The sequence below is a fragment of the Lacerta agilis genome, chromosome Z, assembly GCF_009819535.1.
Source record: "Lacerta agilis isolate rLacAgi1 chromosome Z, rLacAgi1.pri, whole genome shotgun sequence".
NCBI classification, from domain to species: Eukaryota; Metazoa; Chordata; class Lepidosauria; order Squamata; family Lacertidae; genus Lacerta; species Lacerta agilis.
In genome coordinates, this window is record NC_046331.1 from 47,012,492 (window position 1) to 47,030,805 (window position 18,314).

An 18,314-nucleotide genomic window follows, 5' to 3' on the forward strand; every position below is an offset into this window, starting at 1 on the left:
GAAAACCTTTAGAAAGATTTTTCTTCCCAAAGCATTTCATTTTAAAAATCCCGATTGGAATAATAATAAAAAATCCCATTTAAATAAAAATACTTTGTGGGGGGGTTTTAAGTCATAATTTGAAAAAAATTGTAATAATAATTCATAAAGGAAATAGTTTATAAGTAAACAAGGAGGCCATGTACAGGATAAAGGAAGCATTTTATTCTGTCACTAGCTGACCCGGCCACGCGTTGCTGTGTCTTATTTGGTAAAATGGGAAAGGAGAATATGAAAGAGAAAGCGTGTGGTTCTGCACAGCTTTTCTTGTTTCTCTAGTATCGTAGTTTCTGAGCTCATATCCCCTGGCTGTCTCTATGCCACGTCTCGACCATCTCGTGACTCTCCCCGATCTCAACCAGTACGCAATCGGTCACAAACATCCAAATTTTACGATTTTAAAGATATAGAAGGATCTGGTCACAGACCCCACTGCCCCACATGCCCTGCCAGCAGGGGCGTCACTGGGGAGGGGCGGTAGGGGCGGTACACCCCCAGTGACAGGGGAGGGTGGGGGTGACAAGCGGCGGGTGGGGGTGACAAGCGGCGGCCCCTCCTGCCACTCCCACGCGCCACCGCTCCCTCCGTCACCCCGGGAGCAGCAGCTGCTCCTCCCGGGGTGACCGGTGGTGCGTGGGGAGTGGCAGGAGGGGCCGCCGCTTGTCACCCCCACGCACCGCTGCTCGCTCCGTCGCCGTGGGAGCAGCAGCGCACAGTGTGTGCGATGCTGCTGCTCCCGGGGCGACGGAACGAACGGCGGCACGTGGGGTGACAAGCGGCGGCCCCTCCCACCACTCCCACGCGCCGCCGCTCCCTCCGTCACCAGCAGCAGCAGCGCACGGCCCGCCTCCAGCCAGTGGCGAAAAAAGCCGCTGAAAGAGGGGGCTTTCCCCCTTTCAGCGGCTTTTTTCGCTGCTCCGCTCCCTGCTCGCTGTGCTCAGGGAGCGGAGCCCGGGGGGGGAAGGACAGGGGCAGGCCAGCGAGGGGAATGACACCCCCCTCGCTGGCCCAACCCCTCTCCTTTCCCTGAGACGGCTCCGCTCACGGAGCACAGCGGGAGAGGGGCGGGCCAACTGGCCCGGGCGGAGGCGTCGTTCCGTGCGCATGTGTCATGACATCATGCGCACGGAGCGCCGCCCCGCCCCCATGGGTGCCACTTGGCTTGCCGCCCCCTGCCAGCCCTCCTGGCCCCCTGCCGGCTCTCCCTTCTTGTCTCCCCTTTTCTATCCTTTCCTTTAATTTCCCCATCACCCACCCGTCGAGGGAGACGAACTGCCTGATGGCCGACGACCCTCCACCGCTGTTCTGCACGAACTGCACCTCAGAGACGATGATGTGTGGTGTAGTGGTTAAGAGCGGTAGACTCGTAATCTGGGGAACCGGGATGAATTTGCTAGTCCTTGGGCCAGCAAGATCCACGCCAAACTTCTGCATATTGGAATTTCTCCTCCTGAATTCCTGAATTTAGAATTGATTTCCGCAAAAAAACTTATCAGTTTGAGACTAGATGATATCAAACTGCAGCATAACCATATGTTGGGAAGGGGAGTATGTTCCCCTCGGCATTTGGGCATTACATCTACGCAGCATCTTCCATCTTACTTGTCATCCCTTACCACTGCAAAACATCGTTTTGCTAAGGCAAGGTTTAATGCCTTTCCTTCCGGGGTCATGTCACATAGATTCTCTAGGGGCTGGGTATCAGATTTATGTTCGTGTGATGAGTTGTCGAGGGAATCCCTCCTGCATATTGTTTTTAATCTGCCCTTTATATAGTGATGTCAGGAGAAATTTGTTGAGCCCACTGGTCCAAAAATTCTCTGGACTTCCAATTGAGATCCAGCTTACCCTTTTACTCCAGGATTCTAACCCAATGGTAACCTTGCAAGTGGCAAGGTATCTGACTTCGGTTCTGAACCATAAGAGGCGAAATGGCCTATTACAGGAATCCTAGTGGTTCATTCCCCTTCATGGATCACTGCCTTGTCGTGGCGAAGGGGCTTGAATTACTCAGGGAAGCTATGGACAGGTCAAGATGGACAGGTCATAGTGGAGAGTTTGGACCAAACGTGATCCACCTGGAGTAGGAACTGGCAAGCCACTCCAGTATCCCTGCCAAGAAAACTCCATGGACAAAGACAACAGGCATATAAAAGATATGACACTGGAAGATGAGCCCCCCAGGTTGGAAGGCGTCCAACATGCTACTGGGGAAGAGCGGAGGACAAGTACAAGTAGATCCAGAGCTGATGAAGCGGCTGGGCCAAAGCCGAAAGGACGCTCAGTTGCGGATATGCCTGAAAGCGAAAGGAAAGTCCAATGCTGTAAAGAAAAGTATTGCATAGGAACCTGGAATGTAAGAACCATGGACCTTGGAAAGCTGGATGTGGTAAAAAAATGAGATGGCAATAATAAAGATTGACATCCTAGGCATCAGTGAACTAAAATGGACAGGAATGGGCGAATTCAGCTCAGATGACTACTACTGTGGGCAGGAATCCCGTAAAAGAAATGGAGTGGTCCTCATAGTCAACAAAAGAGTGGCGAAAGCTGTACTGGGAAGCAATTTCAAAAATGATAGAATGATCTCGATACGAATGATCTCGATACGAATCCAAGGCAGACCTTTTAACCAAGGTAATCCAAGTTTATGCACCAACTACCAGTGCTGAAGAAACTGAAATTGATCAATTCTATGAAGACTTACAACACCTTATAGAAATGACACCAAAGAAGGATGTTCTTCTCATTATAGGGGATTGGAATGCTAAAGTAGGGAGTCAAGAGATAAAAGGAACAACTGGCAAGTTTGGCCTTGGAGTTCAAAATGAAGCAGGGCAAAGGCTAATAGAGTTCTGTCAAGAGAACAAGCTGGTCATCACAAACACTCTTTTCCAACAACACAAGAGACGACTCTACACGTGGACATCACCAGATGGGCAACATCGAAATCAGATTGATTATATTCTCTGCAGCCAAAGATGGAGAAGCTCTATACACTCAGCAAAAACAAGACCTGGAGCTGACTGTGGCTCATATCATCAGCTTCTTATAGCAAAATTCCAGCTTAAACTGAAGAAAGTAGGAAAAACCACTGGGCCAGTAAGATACAATCTAAATCAAATTCCTTATGAATACACAGTTGAAGTGAAGAACAGGTTTAAGGATTTAGATTTGGTGGATAGAGTGCCTGAAGAACTGTGGATGGAGGCTTGTAACATTATACAGGAGGCAGCAACGAAAACCATCCCAATGAAAAAGAAATGCAAGAAAGCAAAGTGGCTGTCTAATGAGGCCTTACAAATAGCGGGGGAGAGAAGGCAAGCAAAATGCGAGGAAGATCATGAAAGATACAGGAAATTGAATGCAGATTTCCAAAGAATAGCAAGGAGAGACAAGAGGGCCTTTCTAAACGAGCAATGCAAAGAAATAGAGGAAAATAACAGAATGGGAAAAACCAGAGATTTGTTCAAGAAAATTGGAGATATGAAAGGAACATTTTGTACAAAGATTACCACAATTAAGGACAAAAGGGGAAGGACCTAACAGAAGCAGAAGACATCAAGAAGAGGTGGCAAGAATACACAGAGGAATTATACCAGAAAGATATGGAGGTCTCATACACCCCAGGTAATGTGGTTGCTGACCTTGAGCCAGACATCCTGGAGAGTGAAGTCAAATGGGCCTTAGAAAGCCTCGCTAACAACAAGGCCAGTGGAAGTGATGATATTCCAGCTGAACTATTTAAAATCTTAAAAGATGATACTGTTAAGGTGCTACACTCAATATGCCAGCAAGTTTGGAAAACTCAGCAGTGGCCAGAGGATTGGAGAAGATCAGTCTACATCCCAATCCCAAAGAAGGGCAGTGCCAAAGAATGCTCCAACTACCGCACAATTACACTCATTTCACACGCTAGCAAGGTTATGCTTAAAATTCTACAAGGCAGGCTTAAGCAGTATGTGGACCGAGAACTCCCAGAAGTGCAAGCTGGATTTCGAAGGGGCAGAGGAACCAGAGACCAAATTGCAAACATGCGCTGGATTACAGAGAAAGCTAGAGAGTTCCAGAAAAACATCTACTTCTGCTTCATTGACTACGCAAAAGCATTTGACTGTGTCGACCACAACAATCTATGGCAAGTTCTTAAAGAAATGGGAGTGCTGGATCACCTCATTTGTCTCCTGAGAAATCTCTATGTGGGACAAGAAGCTACAGTTAGAACTGGATATGGAACAACTGATTGGTTCAAAATTGGGAAAGGAGTACGACAAGGCTGTATATTGTCTCCCTGTTTATTTAACATATATGCAGAATTCATCATGCGAAAGGCTGGACTGGATGAATCCCAAGCTGGAATTAAGATTGCCAGAAAAAATATCAACAACCTCAGATATGCTGATGATACTACCTTGATGGCAGAAAGTGAGGAGGAATTAAAGAACCTTTTAATGAGGGTGAAAGAGGAGAGCGCAAAATATGGTCTGAAGCTCAACATAAAAAAAAACTAAGATCATGGCCACTGGTCCCATCACCTCGTGGCAAATAGAAGGGGAAGAATGGTTTACAACCATTAATCTATTCTGGAAGTCCGTCTGTAAACCAAAACAGGTTGTAACTTGAGGCGTGCTTTCGCCAATGGGGTCTCCCCCCAAAAATTGTTCATAATCCAGGAAATGCACTTCTGAGTTTGACGTGTTTGTAATACAAAATGTCTGCAAACCAAGGTACCACCGTAAATGAAATTTAAATTAATTGAAAAATTAAAATACAAATGGTCGTCAAATAAATTCAAATCCCCCCCCCAAAAAAATCTGATTTAAAAAATCATTTAAAAAATCATTGTCCAAAGACCATCCAGTTTCCATGACTACAGAGTGACCCAGCCATGAAGCAGTTTCTGCTGTACTTGGATGAATCAAATGCCCTGGGGAAGAAGTTCATCATACAAGATTTGGATGAAACACATGTCTTTGTGTTAGCTGAGATGGTTTACTTCCTGCAGGAGAAAGTGGGAGAGTTAATGGACCAGAACTCTTTCCCCATTATACAAAAATAGAAAATGGGACTGGAATTGTTTGTGTCAAACTACAATCAATTAATGTGGAACTGAAACTTTATGTGTAGATTTTCCTGGTAATAGATTTGGTGGGGATTCAATAGCAATAGTCACTATAGCAAATAAACTATTTAATAATAATAATAATAATAATAATAATAATAATAATAATAATAATATCCTTTTTGTCCACCCTGCTTTAAACAGAAGAGAGAAAGCTTCCGCAGGTGACACAGGGTTTCGGGGCAGCTGGGACGAATGGTTCCCCAGGAGTGCTGGCAGCGCTTGACCTCTGACTTCCTTCCCCATGCCAGGCCATCACCAGCGGAGGGGTCGCCTACCAGGAACAGCCATACCACTCCGAATGCTTTGTGTGTGCCACCTGCTCCAAGAAACTGGGAGGGCAGCGCTTCACGGCCGTGGAGGATCAATTCTACTGCGTCGATTGCTACAAGTCCTTTGTGGCCAAGAAATGCAGCGGTTGCAAGAACCCCATCACAGGTGGGTAAGGGATGGGTCTGGGGCGGGTTGGTGGCTAATGGGTTGAGGTCAGATCCTGGCAAGGCAGAAGTCCTGTTGTGAGTGGGCCCCCTGGTACTGAACAGGGCAACTGTGCCCCTGAAAGACCAGCTGCGCAACCCATTTTGGACCCATGGAGGCGCAGGTCCATTCTGCGCCAAGGGCAGCTTCATCTGGTACGCGGGATGAGACCCTCCCTGCCCAGAGTGGTGCATGCTCTGGCTATCTCCCGCTTGGACTACTGCAATGCGCTCTACATGGGGCTACCTTTGAAGGTGACCTAGAAACTGCAACTAATCCAGAATGCAGCAGCCAGACTGGGGACTGGGAGTGGCTGCCAAGACCATGTAACACCGGTCCTGAGAGACCTGCATTGGCTCCCAGGACGTTTCTGAGCACAATTCAAAGTGCTCTGGTTATCTCCCACTTGGGCTACTACAGTGGCAGCCCAACTCGGCCCTCCAGCTGTTGGGGACTACAACGCCCATCGTCCCTGACCGCTGGTCCTGTGAGCTAGGGACGATGGGAGTTGTAGCTCCCAAACAGGTAGAGGGCCAATTCGACTATCACTGGGATATAGGATACTGTATATCAGATTCTGCTGATATAGGATATACAGGATATATATTCCATTCCATTCCATTCATTCATTTGCTTCCCAAAAGAAGCTCCCCAACGGGTAAGATCACTGCCAGTTTTTTTTACTACTGGGAGTAGATCGCAGTCTCGTTGAGAGTTGGACGTCCATGGCCTAGCTCATAAGCAATTAAGTCAAGCATCCCCAAACTCGGCCAAAATCTCTTAACTGGTGGGGGAGTTTGTTCACCGTTAAATATTGGCATTACCCCTATTTACCAAGTTCCATCTTATTTAACATCTCTCACGGTTGCTTCTCATCGATACGCCTTCATTAAAGCTAGGTTTAATGCTTTCCCATCAAACGTGCTGAGTCACAGATTTACTAAGGGCCAAGTTTCCCCCATGTGTGCCTGTGAAAATAAATCAATGGAATCTCTACAGCATGTAATGTTCAATTGCCCTATGTACAGTTCGATCCGTGCCAGTATATTAAATCCGATAATTCAGTCTATTGCGGATAAGCCAGTTGACCTATGTCTTGCTTGGGTTCTTCAAGATGTGGACCCTTACATAACCCTACAGGTTGCTAGATTCCTAACAGCTGTTATTGCATATAAGAGACGAAATGGGATGTTAGCTGATTAATGAAATTACAAATATGTTTTCCAAAACGAAATTAGTCACTGATTTTAGTTTTATGCTTAAATTTTTAACTTTTTTAAAAATTTCTCTGAGATATGCTTTTATGGAAATGTTAATATTGGTCCTTGTGAGTTGTGTTTTTATTTGCGGCTTGTACGGTGCCGTTGTTTTATTTGATTCTCCTTTGTTTGTTCTGTTTGTTCTGTTTTTGTATTGTAAGATGGGCGCAAATGCCGAATAAACATCTATCTATCTATCTATCTATCTATCTATCAAACTCGGCCCTTCATCTGTTTGGGGACTACAATTCCCATCATCCCTGACCACTGGTCCTGTGAGCTAGGGATGATGGGAGTTGTCGCCCCCAAACAGCTGGAGGGCCGAGTCTGCCTGTGCCTGAATGAAGTGACCTGTGTGCTTCCTTCTCCTTCCTTTTTAACCCTTCCCTCCCCGCTCCTCCTCTGAACCGGCAGGTTTCGGGAAAGGCACCAACGTGGTCAGCCACGAAGGCCACTCCTGGCACGACTACTGCTTCAACTGCAAGAAGTGCTCTGTCCCGCTGGCCAACAAGCCCTTCGTCTTCCACAACGAGCAAGTCTACTGCCCCACCTGCGCCAAGAAGCTGTAAGGGGAGGAGCCAGGGGCAATGGGGGGGGGCTGCTGCGGCTCACCTCTTCCCTGGAGGGGTGCGATCCATGCGCTTGGAGACAACCTGCCCACCCGCCTGCCTGCATTTTAGGCCTTAAGAGGTGCCCGTCATCTCCCCCCTCCCCACCTGACAGGTGGTGTTCAATAAAAGCTCTGCCTTAGCATCCTACCTGCCGCTAACCTTGCTTAAAATCACTTTTGTTTTAAAAAAGGAAAGGTTCAACCTCGCTGGCACCCTTTCACTTTCTCGCCATGCTTTGCAGGTGCCGGCCGAAGTTTAGGCTCAAGCTTCGCACATCCAAATGTACTCACCGATAAGCAGGGTGGATTTGATTTAAAGCACGATACAGGAAGACTTGATTTAAATCCAAAAAAAATTTTTTTTGCAGAAAGGTTCAACCTCGCTGGTATCCTCTTGCTTTCTTGCCATGCTTTGCGAGTGCTGGCTGACGTTTCGGCTCAAGCTTTGCACATCCAATTTACTGCACTTTCCTGTCTATAAGACCCCCCTTTCTGTGAGACGCCCCCTATTTTGAGGGACTAAAAATTTGCAAAATGGGGGGGATTCCCCAAAGTTGTTATGCTTTTTTTAGGGGGTTTTGCTGCAAATCGCCCACTCGCCGTGGTTGCCAAGGGGTCTTTGAAGCCGGCACCTTGTGCCAGATTGGCGGGGTATAAATAATAAATTATTATTATAACCTCGTCTTCTACATGGAAAAGTACTGTACATGCTGATAACTGAGCTCATACAGCTAATTACAGTCTTTTCCCGTGTATAACATGCCCCTTGTATAAGATGCCCCCTATTTTGGACTGGACCTAACTTTATTTGGAGGGACTCAAAATTAAGAAAACGGAGGGAGATTGCCCCCGGGCATAAGACTACCCCTCCCTTTTAAAATATATTTTTAAAGTAAAAACAAAAACAAACCCTAGTCTTATACATGGAAAAGTATGGTAGGTGACTAACTTCTGAGTGAGCAGTAAGATGAGGGCTGAAATCACACGGCTGCTTTTGAAAGGGAATTTTTTTGCTTTTCCTTGGGGCCGTTTTAAAGGGACGTTGACCAGGAACACCTGCATTTAAAAGCCTTCAGACGTCTTTTAAAAGCAGAATAGTTGCTGATTTCCTTGACATCTGATGGGAGAGGGTGCCACCACCGAGAAGGCCCTCTGCCTGTATTACACTGAATCCTGGGGTGGGGTGGGGGGCAAAATGCTTGTGTGCTTTTCCATGTCAAAAATCCTATGAAAGCCAGGAAACAGCCAGCCTGAGCCCTTCGCAACATCACTTTCCACAAGCAATGATGCCTTCATATTTTTTTGACAATCAAAAGCAGGGTCATCAAACTTTTTCAGCAGGGGGCCGGTCCACTGTCCCTCTGACCAGACTATATTTTGGGGGGGGGGGGGGTGAACGAATTTCAATGCCCCACAAATCACCCAGAGATGCATTTTAAATAAAAGGGCACATTTTATTCATGTCAAAACACGCTGATTCCCGGACCATCTGAGGGCTGGATTGAGAAGGCGATTGGGCCGGATCCGGCCCCCGGGCCTTAGTTTGCCTACCAATGCCCTAGGTCAGGTACGTCCAACGGGTAGATTGCGATCTACTGGTAGATTGCAGGGTGTGCCTGGTAGATCTCTGCCCCCTCAGTGATCTACTCCCCCCTGAAAAAACGTTCAATAACTTTGGCTTCCCCAAAAAAGCTCAACAATGTTGGCTTCCTAAAAAAAGCTCTACAACTTTGACTTTCCAAAGAGAAGTTCACCAACTCTGGATTCCTTAAAAAAAAAGCTCAGCCACCTTTGTTTCCTAGCCAAAAAAGGGGCCATCAGATTAAGTCCCACTATATAGAACTGAGGATTCAGGACCCTCAACTGTGTTTTATATAATCAACTTTTGATTATGTTCTGTGTATCTCACAATGCTCATTCAGTTCCATTCATTCATTTGCTCCCTAAAAAAAAAAAAGCTCAACCAACTTGGCTTCCCCAAAAAAGCTCCATACTTTTGATCCATCCAACAACAACGGGTGGATCACTGCCAGTATTTTTTTACACTGTGAGTAGATCACAGTCTCTTGGGAATTGGACATCCCTGCCCTAGGGATGCCATAGTATGTCAATATGCAGATCTGATCAGCATCACAAGGTCCGGCCCAGACACTTCTCCAGAAAACCTGGCCTTTCCAGATTAACAAACGAAACCCTGGATGCGCATGAAGGAACAAAACGCAAACGTTTGTGACACGCAATTTCCTCCACCCATTCTTACTTGGTACTTGTACCTGTTATCACACCCAAGGTTCCTCTGTTTTATGCACATGTGATAACAAATCAATAGAATCCCTTTATCATATCCTGTTAAATTGCTCTTTATACATTGTTCCCCGATCAAGGATTCTGAGTTCAATCATTCTGGAAATTGTTGCTAAACCACCTGAATTGCATCTAGCTTATCTACTCGAGGACATTGACTCTTATAGAACATTACAGGTTGCCAGATTCCTGATTTCAGTTCTTTCATACAAAAGACTACATGGAATGCTTCATGACTATTAAAAATCTAGTAAATTCTATGTTCCATCTTATTTTAAGGCCATAATACGGTACATCTAGAGTTTGTACGTAATGCGAAGGAGATTTTGCGTTGAAATACCGGTATTTTAGTTGATATTTTAGAATGTAAAATGCTGTTTTATTCATTGATCTGTTTTACCTTGTGGGCTTATAGCCGAATAAAGTATTATCCACACCCAAGGTCACTTCCGATGAAGTGTCTCACGGGGAATTAAGGCGAGGGGGGTTATGGAAAGCCACGTGTGCTTGGTTCAATACTGTACAAAAAGTAAGAAACGTCTCCTGTTTTGGGTCTTCTTTCCTCCTTGGCGAGACTGGCTTTGACCCTGCTGCTGCAAAAATCTCAAATAAAGGTCCAGCATCTGTGCTGCTTTGATTCAGCTTGCCTGGGTTTGTATTCTGTTTTTGCACACTGACCGCAGGAACCTTTGGGGGTCCCATACGGACAGGAGTCCCTTATTTTTCACCGTTCCTGGAAGCCTCGTGTGGGAACATCAAACCATCAATGGAAACCAGAGACAATGACAAACTAGTAACAAGAAAAAACTCAGAATGGATGAAATTGAGATCATAAGTATGGAGATATGGTAAACAGGGTGATTCAGAAATGCTCAGATAAAAGTGATTACATCTGGAAGTCAGGGAGGGGGACGGGAGGAAGTCAAAGCTCAATTTGAGCAAAGATCTATATGACGATGAAATTTTACTGGGTTGTTACAAAGCAGGCATAGAGGACGCGGGTGGCGCTGTGGTCTAAACCACAGAGCCTAGGACTTGCCAATTGAAAGGTTGGCGGTCCGAATCCCCGTGGTGGGGTGAGCTCCTGTTCTTCGGTCCCTGCTCCTGCCAACCTAGTGCAAGTAGATAAATAGGTACCGCTCCGGCGGGAAGGTAAACAGCGTTTCCATGCGCTGCTCTGGTTCGCCAGAAGCGGCTTAGTCATGCTGGCCACATGACCCGGAAGCTGTACGCCGGCTCCCTTGGCCAATAAAGCGAGATGAGCGCCGCAACCCCAAAGTCGTCCACGACTGGACCTAACGGTCAGGGGTCCCTTTACCTTTAAAAGCAGGCATGTCCAACTGGTGGATTGTGACTGGATGTCTGTGGTAGATTATTGGTAGAGAAGCTCAACAACTTTGGCTCCCCTAAAAAAGCTCAAGATTCAAGCCCTGCACCCCCTAAAAACGGTGCTTTCCTCCTCCCTAAAAAAGCTCAACAACTTTGACCTGAATCCCCCAAAAGGGGACAGATCACTGCTAGTTTAAATCACAGTCTCTTGGGCATCCCCCCCCCCCTTATAAAGGGAAAAAGAAAAATAATAATATTATATTAAAAGAAAAGAAAAAAGAAAATGAGATCATTATCCATAAGATAACACCAACCAGGCGACTGGAGAAAAGAGAAATCTAAACCTCTAGTAAAAAAGGTAAAGGGACCCCTTGGTCTCTAAGGTGTGAATTTTTAAAAATTTATTTCAACTGCATCAGACCAACACGGCTAGCTACCTGAATCTATTGTACTTATTATTATTATTATTATTATTAAACCAACGACAGGTCAATACGAAGTCAGTTTCAAATTTTTGCATTTCTCCGTGTGGACAGCAACCGTTTTGGATCATCTGTTAATAACCAACTGCAGGCTGCTTTCAATGGGAAATTTATTTAACAGTGAATATGTGTTTACATACAGCATTCAACAGGCATCAGTTTGCACAGGGAAAAATACCGGCATCATCATGCTTGTCCAAACGATTGTCTCTGCCACAATTAAAAGAGCAATCATACAAAAATACATTTTGTTTCGACATAAGGCACCGCTCTAAAATATTTGGGAATGGCAAAAAGGTTTGGGAGAGGGTGGAGGACGAGACAGAAAAAGGGTTGGATCTCTAGTTCTCAACTGGAATCCCAAGAAATGGGGCATCATGCCAGTATGAACATCTGCCTGAACGCCAAGTGGTCGCTGCTCGGGAAAGCCGCTCTTTATAGAAATAATAAATTATTATTGTTATTATTATCAATCTTTTGACAAGGGGCATCTAGCGATTCGGGGCAGGAGGAAAGGACACGGCTGCCATTCTCTCTCTCAGCCACAGACTTCATCCCTTTATGCTAGTGGTGGCCCAACTTGGCCCTCCAGCTGTTTGGGGACTACAATTCCCATCGTCCCTGACCACTGGTCCTGTTAGCTAGGGATGATGGGAGTTGTAGTCCCAAGACACCTGGAGAGCCAAGTTTAGCCATTTCTGATCTAGAGCAGTGGTGGCCCAACTCGGCCCTCCAGCTGTTTGGAAACTACAGTTCCTATCATCCCTGACCACTGGTCCTGTTAGCTAGGGATGATGGGAGCTGTAGTCCCAAGACTAAGTTTGGCCACCACTGCTTTATGCAGAAAACAGTCCAAGGGCTGGAGGCTTTATGCCAGTCATGGCCAAACTTGGCCCTCCAGCTGTTTTGGGACTACAACTCCCATCTTTGGCTAACAGGACCAGCAGTCAAAGATGATAGGAATTCAAGCAGCTAAACAGCTGGAGGGCCAAGTTGGGCCACCACTGCTTGACGCAAATATCAGAGGCAAGCAGCGAGGTCAAACGAAGAGAAGGACAGAATAATTAAAGACAAAACACACACACACAAACTCGGGTTCAATACTGCTTTTATGTACACCAATACGCACAAGACTGACGTGTAAATATGACCTTATTTCAGGCACCCCCAAACTTGGCCCTCTGGATGTTTTGGGACTTCAACTACCATCATCCCTAACTAACAGGACTGGTGGTCAGGGATGATGGGAACTGTAGTCCCCAAACAGCTGGAGGGCCGAGTTTGGGGATGCCTGACTTAAATACATGTTGCTGTTGTTTTTAAACCTGTTTGAAGCACAAGCAATGACAAGCACACAATGCGGAGCACTGGACAGGGGTGGCACTGCTGTGGGGCTGGTGATTGCTTCAATGAGGCTTGGCCCCAAACCTGCACAAGCCCAGGAAAAACAAAATGCACAGCGGCCCAGCTTGACGGACCGGGTGTGTTGCCAATGCCACGCCTCTTGCTTTCTCGACATGTTCAGATGCGCACAGGCTTCACAACGGTGAAGAGCCTTCCCCTGTGGAAACATACTCCAGGTGGTGCAGGACTTTAAGATGGGTTTCAATGTAAATAAAGTAAATAAAGATGGGTTTAAAGCAGGCACAGGCAAACTCCGGCCCTCCAGACGTTTGGGCATCCCGGGCCCCCTTCAAAACATTTGGGTTTGGGTTGGGGCTCCTGGGAGATTATTTGGGCATTGGTCTTGGCCACGCTGGCCCCACTTCCACGCAGTTTGCACGTCCTTGCCAAGCATCTTGTGGCAGGTCGTCACGTTCAACAAGCAGGGGTCGACAGCAATTTGCGGGCCCCATACCACATTGCCATAATGACACTCAACCATTGTCAGTGGGGACCCAGAGGCAGGGGAAGCTGCTGGGGCACCCAGGGCAGCAAATATGACATGCACCCAGGGGCGTGTGGTGCCGCCTGCTGGGGATGGGAGCGCCGCCCGCTGGGCGGATTTTCACGATCAGCGGGCAGATTTTCGCTGCGGCAATTGCGCTCGTCGCAGAAATCCGCCCACCATCACGCTGATCAGCCGGGGGGATTTTGTCACCCCCTGCAGGCATGGTGCCCGGGGCGACCCCCACCTCCGTCCACCAGTGGCTAACAGCAGTTTGTAGCCCTGACAGCACACTGCGCCACATTGCAACGGCGGCACTCAATCATTGTTGGCAAGCTCACCAAAATACCGTATTTTCCCCTGTGTAAGACTAGGTCCCCCGCCCTAAAATATAATGTCAAAAATTGGGGGCGTCTTATACACGGATACATCCCCCCCATTTTCCTAAATCTGGGTCCCCCAAAATAGGGGGCGTCTTATACATGTGGGGCCCTTATAGACGGGAAGATGCGAAACTTGCCACTTGCCATGAGCGAGACATTTGTTGCCAAGCGCTGTAAGAGATCTTAGCCCTAAGCTAGATTTTTTTTATGGCAGAAACAGTCCAACCTGTCCCCAAGGAAGATGGTTTGCTCTTAACGATTGGAACAAAGCTCTCTTTCAATAATGGAGCGGGCACGCAAAGCCAGTTAAGACAAGGACAAGTTGGTTTTTGCTTTCAATAAAGGTTAGGTTTCGTTTTATTAGGCTGGTTGCGCTCTGTGCAACAATATTTAGTAAATCTCCAATACAAGCTACTAACAGAATAATGAACAATTCACGGAAGGGAAAACATTTCCTTCCTGTCCCTTCGAGAAACCTGCGTTCAAACAGTCCCGCTAACAAAAACTCATAAAAGCAACAGAGTCTACCTGAAAGGTTTCCAAGGTGCAAAGTTAGGCGCGGTAGACTTTATTTCTTTTCCAGCGCCAAACTTGGGGGTTCGACAAGCAGCTTTTCCAAAACAAGGCCTTCATATGACTTGAGGGAACCCCAAATTCCTGCAGCGCAGAGTCAGGAGTCTTTCCAGGGTCCTAGTGTTCACAGTTCTGTTCAAAAGCGAGAGAGAAAGAAAGAACTACAGTCATACCTCATGTTACGAATGCTGCATGTTATGTTCATCACGGGTTATGAACGCGCCAGACCCAGAAGTACCGGAATGGGTTACTTCCGGGTTCAGCGGTTCGCGCATGCGCAGACAAGCAAAATGACGTTACACGCATGCGCAGAAGCACCAAATTGCGTCGTGCACATGCGCAGACACGGCGCTTCAAGTTGCAGACCTTTCAGGTTACGAACAGGGCCCCAGAATGGATCCCATTCGTAACCAGAGGTACCACTGTAATAAGAAACGGAAGACAGGTGGAGTTTTAATTGCAATTAGTTACCATATTTTTCCGTGTGTAAGACTAGGTTTCCCCCTAAAGAATAATGTCCAAAATTTGGGGGCGTCTTATACACGTTCACAGTCGTCAACAGGTTGACCATACCCATTGAGTCCTACTACCCTTTGGAGAAAAAATCCACCCCACCCTCCCTCTATATGAGGGTCTGGGGACTCCCTTTCCTCCATATATGAGGGTATGGGGATTTCCGCTTCAGTGTATCTGAAGAAATCTGCCTGCACACAAAAGCCAAGTGTTATTAATATTGAATACAAGTATTAAGAAGATGTCAAGCAATGAAGGCGCAGGTCTGTAATCCTTTTTACGGAAAGATTCAGCCTTGCTGGCATCCACTCAATCTGGACAAGCAAACGAAGGTTTCCGTTTTGGAACCATAAAATCACCCATCTTCTACTGCATAATATCCCTTGGTTTTTCCTTTCGGACTAATTTCAGTCGTTCACAGTCGTCCACAGGTTGACCGTACCCATTGAGTCCTACTACCCTTCGGAGAAATACCCCCCTCCCCCTCCCTCTCTCTCTCTCTATATCAGGGTTTGGGGACTTCTGCTTCAGTGTATCTGAAGAAGTCTGCCTGCGCACGAAAGCTTCGTTGGTCTCTAAGGTGCTACAGGACCATTTTTTCATTTTTTAAATTTATTTCGACTGTGTCTGACCATCGTGGCTCCCTCCCTGAATCTAGTACAAGGAGCCTGTTCACAAGAGTGCCAGCGTTCACCAAAAGGGGGCTCTGGGGGACTGAGGGACCAGGGACGCCACTTATTTCAGAAGGACTGCATTAACTCACCCAAAACCTCTCCTTTTATTTCCCTCTGACTTCAGGTCAGCCAGCATCCTTCATTCCAGCCCTGCAGCTCAGGTTTCAAGTATTTTGAGAACCCAGAATGCCAAACTCAAATGTGAAATTTGCCACCTTTTAACGGAGAGGTGGTTTGGTGCGCTGGGCAGACCCCAGTGCCTGGAGGCGGTTGGAGAACAGATGGCGGATAACAGGTTGAGGTTGAATCCTGACAGGACAGAAGTACTGTTCTTGGGGAACAGGGGGTGGGTGGGTATGCGGGACTCCCTGGTCCTGAACGGGGCAACTGTGCCCCGAAGGACCAGCTGTGCAGCTTGGGGGTCATTTTGGAGTCGCTGCTGTCCATGGAGGCGCAGGTCAGTTCTGTATCCAGGGCAGCTCTCTACCAGCTCCATGTGGTATGCAGGATGAGACCCTCCCTGCCCATAGACTGTCTCTCCAGAATGGTACATGCTCTAGTTATCTCTTGCTTGGACTACTGCAATGCATTCTACGTGGGGCTACCTTTGAAGGTGACATGGAAACTGCAACTAATTCAGAATGTGGCAGCTAGACTGGTGACTGGGAGCAGCCACTGAGACCACATAACACTGGTCCTGAGAGATCTGCATTGGCTCCCAGGACGTTTCTGGGCACAATTCAAAGGGTCCGTGCTGACCTTGAAAGCCCTAAACAGCCTTGGCCCAGTAGACCTGAAGGAGTGTCTCCACCCCGGACACCGGGGTCCCTCTCCCGAGGGCCTTCTGGCAGTTCCCTCCCCGCGAGAAGCCAAGTTACAGGGCTCCAGGCAGAGGGCCTTCCCGGTGGTGGCGCCTGCCCTGTGGAACGCCCTGAAGGCAGCCCTGTTTAGGGAAGCTTTTGATATTGGATGAATTATTGTTGGAAGCCGCCCAGAGTGGCTGGGAAAACCCAGCCAGATGGGCGTGTAGAAATAATAAGTTATTATTATTATTATTATTATTATTATTATTATTATTATTATTCTACTGGAAGCCACCCAGAGCAGGGCGGGGTAGAAATAATAAACTCCTACTACTACTACATTCATTTCCCTCTGACGTCAGGTCAGCCAGCACCCTTCTTTCTAGCTCTCCCCACTCCACCCCCAGGTTTCAAATATTTTGAGAACCTTGAACGCCGAAGTCAATTGTGAATTTGCCACCTTTCAGTGGAGAGGTGGTCTGGTGTGCTGGGCAGACCCCCATGACTGTATACTACCTGTATATTTAATGTATTTTAATCTCCTGTCGGAAGCTGCCTACAGTGGCTGGGGAAACCCAGCCAGATGGGCGGGGCAGAAATAATTTATTATTATTATTATTATTATTATTATTATTATTATTATTATTATTATACCTGATGCGGTCTCTATCGGTTTGGTCAAGGAATTCACGGGAATTTCTTCTTCAAAAGCCAGCCTGGGACTCGCAGGTACAACAGCGGCATCTTTCAAGCTCTGGGTGGCTTTATCTGCAGTAATGCTTGTCTTGGGATGGATGCCGAGGTCAATGATTTCTTCAAAATTCCACGTGGTAGATTTCCCATTCAGGTTAGGTAGAAATCCAGTTGAGCAATCCGCTTCGTTAACACATGAGATTTCAGAGTTCTCAACAACCATTTCCTTTGTTGGAGGACTGGGAAGAGAGCAGGGTGGATAAAAATCAATGATTTTTTTTTAAAAAGAAAAGTTTAAAAAAATGGATTTTTTAAAAATTTAAATTGGATTTTTAAAATAAGATTCTTTCTAAAGATTTTTTCTTTCAGTTGCCTGACATTCCAAAGGCTATTCATCCGGAAAGAAGGATTTGTTTTAAGTTTTTCATGTGTGCTAAAACTCAAGTTTTTTTTTTTTTAAAAAAAAACACACACCAACATTTAACCATATCAGTTAACAAACGGGGATCCATATGCTATCATATTATTGTTTTAGTGAAATAAATTGTTATTAAGGAAATTGTTGTTTTTCTCCTTCTAATCAAGTACAGCAGAAAAGTTGTCCAAATAGACTACTTATGAAACCTCACCATCATTTCATCATTATCTTTCAATGTATTTCTAAGAGTAGAACCAAATCAATATTTTTGATATAATTGTAAAAACGACTCTGAAAATTTATTCTTCCGTTTTCTCCGAAGGGTAGCAGGAGACAGGTGATTTTATGGTTCCCAAAAGGAAACCTTCCTGTGTTTGTCACTATTAAGAGGATGCCAGCAAGGTTGAACCTTTCTGTAAGAAAAGGGATTTTATTATTTATTATTGATGGGTTGATTGTGTGACTGCGGAAATGGATAAAAGCCCCCCATCCAAACAATGACTATCATCAGTGCAGGTCAGAAAACAAAAAAATAATTTTAATATTTATCATCTACAATATCTTACTTCATTTATGGTACAGCACATTGATGACTGCTTTCGTTTTATGGCTCGATGGTCTCATAATAAAGTAAAATTCATGTTAAATTGCTGCTTTTAAAAGTCTGGAACGGATTCATCCCTTTTGTATGTCTTTCTATGGGAAAGGAGCACCTCAGTTTTGGAACACCTCCAGAACGGACTTCCA

The 18,314-nt window shown here is 46.2% G+C and overlaps 2 protein-coding genes and 1 long non-coding RNA gene across 6 annotated transcripts in view; 2 read left to right on the forward strand and 1 right to left on the reverse strand.

Annotated features, from left to right (window-relative positions):
* The window catches only part of FHL1 (four and a half LIM domains 1), a 35,489-nt gene extending 26,961 nt beyond the window's left edge, over positions 1 to 8,528 (forward strand). For both annotated transcript variants that reach the window (XM_033137640.1, XM_033137641.1), the window contains 2 exons: positions 5,413 to 5,599; positions 7,312 to 8,528. In XM_033137640.1, the coding sequence (XP_032993531.1) occupies positions 5,413 to 5,599; positions 7,312 to 7,466 (342 nt within the window). In that variant the 3' untranslated portion in view covers positions 7,467 to 8,528. The remainder of the gene's footprint in view (positions 1 to 5,412; positions 5,600 to 7,311) is intronic.
* A 483-nt stretch (positions 8,529 to 9,011) lies between these two features.
* Positions 9,012 to 10,453, forward strand: LOC117040089. The gene is made up of 2 exons (XR_004425821.1): positions 9,012 to 9,797; positions 10,254 to 10,453. It is a non-coding gene; the product is annotated as an uncharacterized LOC117040089 (long non-coding RNA).
* Positions 10,454 to 14,230: 3,777 nt separating this feature from the next.
* MAP7D3 (MAP7 domain containing 3) overlaps positions 14,231 to 18,314 on the reverse strand; it is an 85,186-nt gene continuing 81,102 nt past the window's right edge. For all 3 annotated transcript variants that reach the window (XM_033137408.1, XM_033137407.1, XM_033137406.1), the window contains 2 exons: positions 17,111 to 17,388; positions 14,231 to 14,598 (listed from right to left, as the gene is read on the reverse strand). In XM_033137408.1, coding sequence (XP_032993299.1) covers positions 14,591 to 14,598; positions 17,111 to 17,388 — 286 coding nt within the window. In that variant the 3' untranslated portion in view covers positions 14,231 to 14,590. The remainder of the gene's footprint in view (positions 14,599 to 17,110; positions 17,389 to 18,314) is intronic.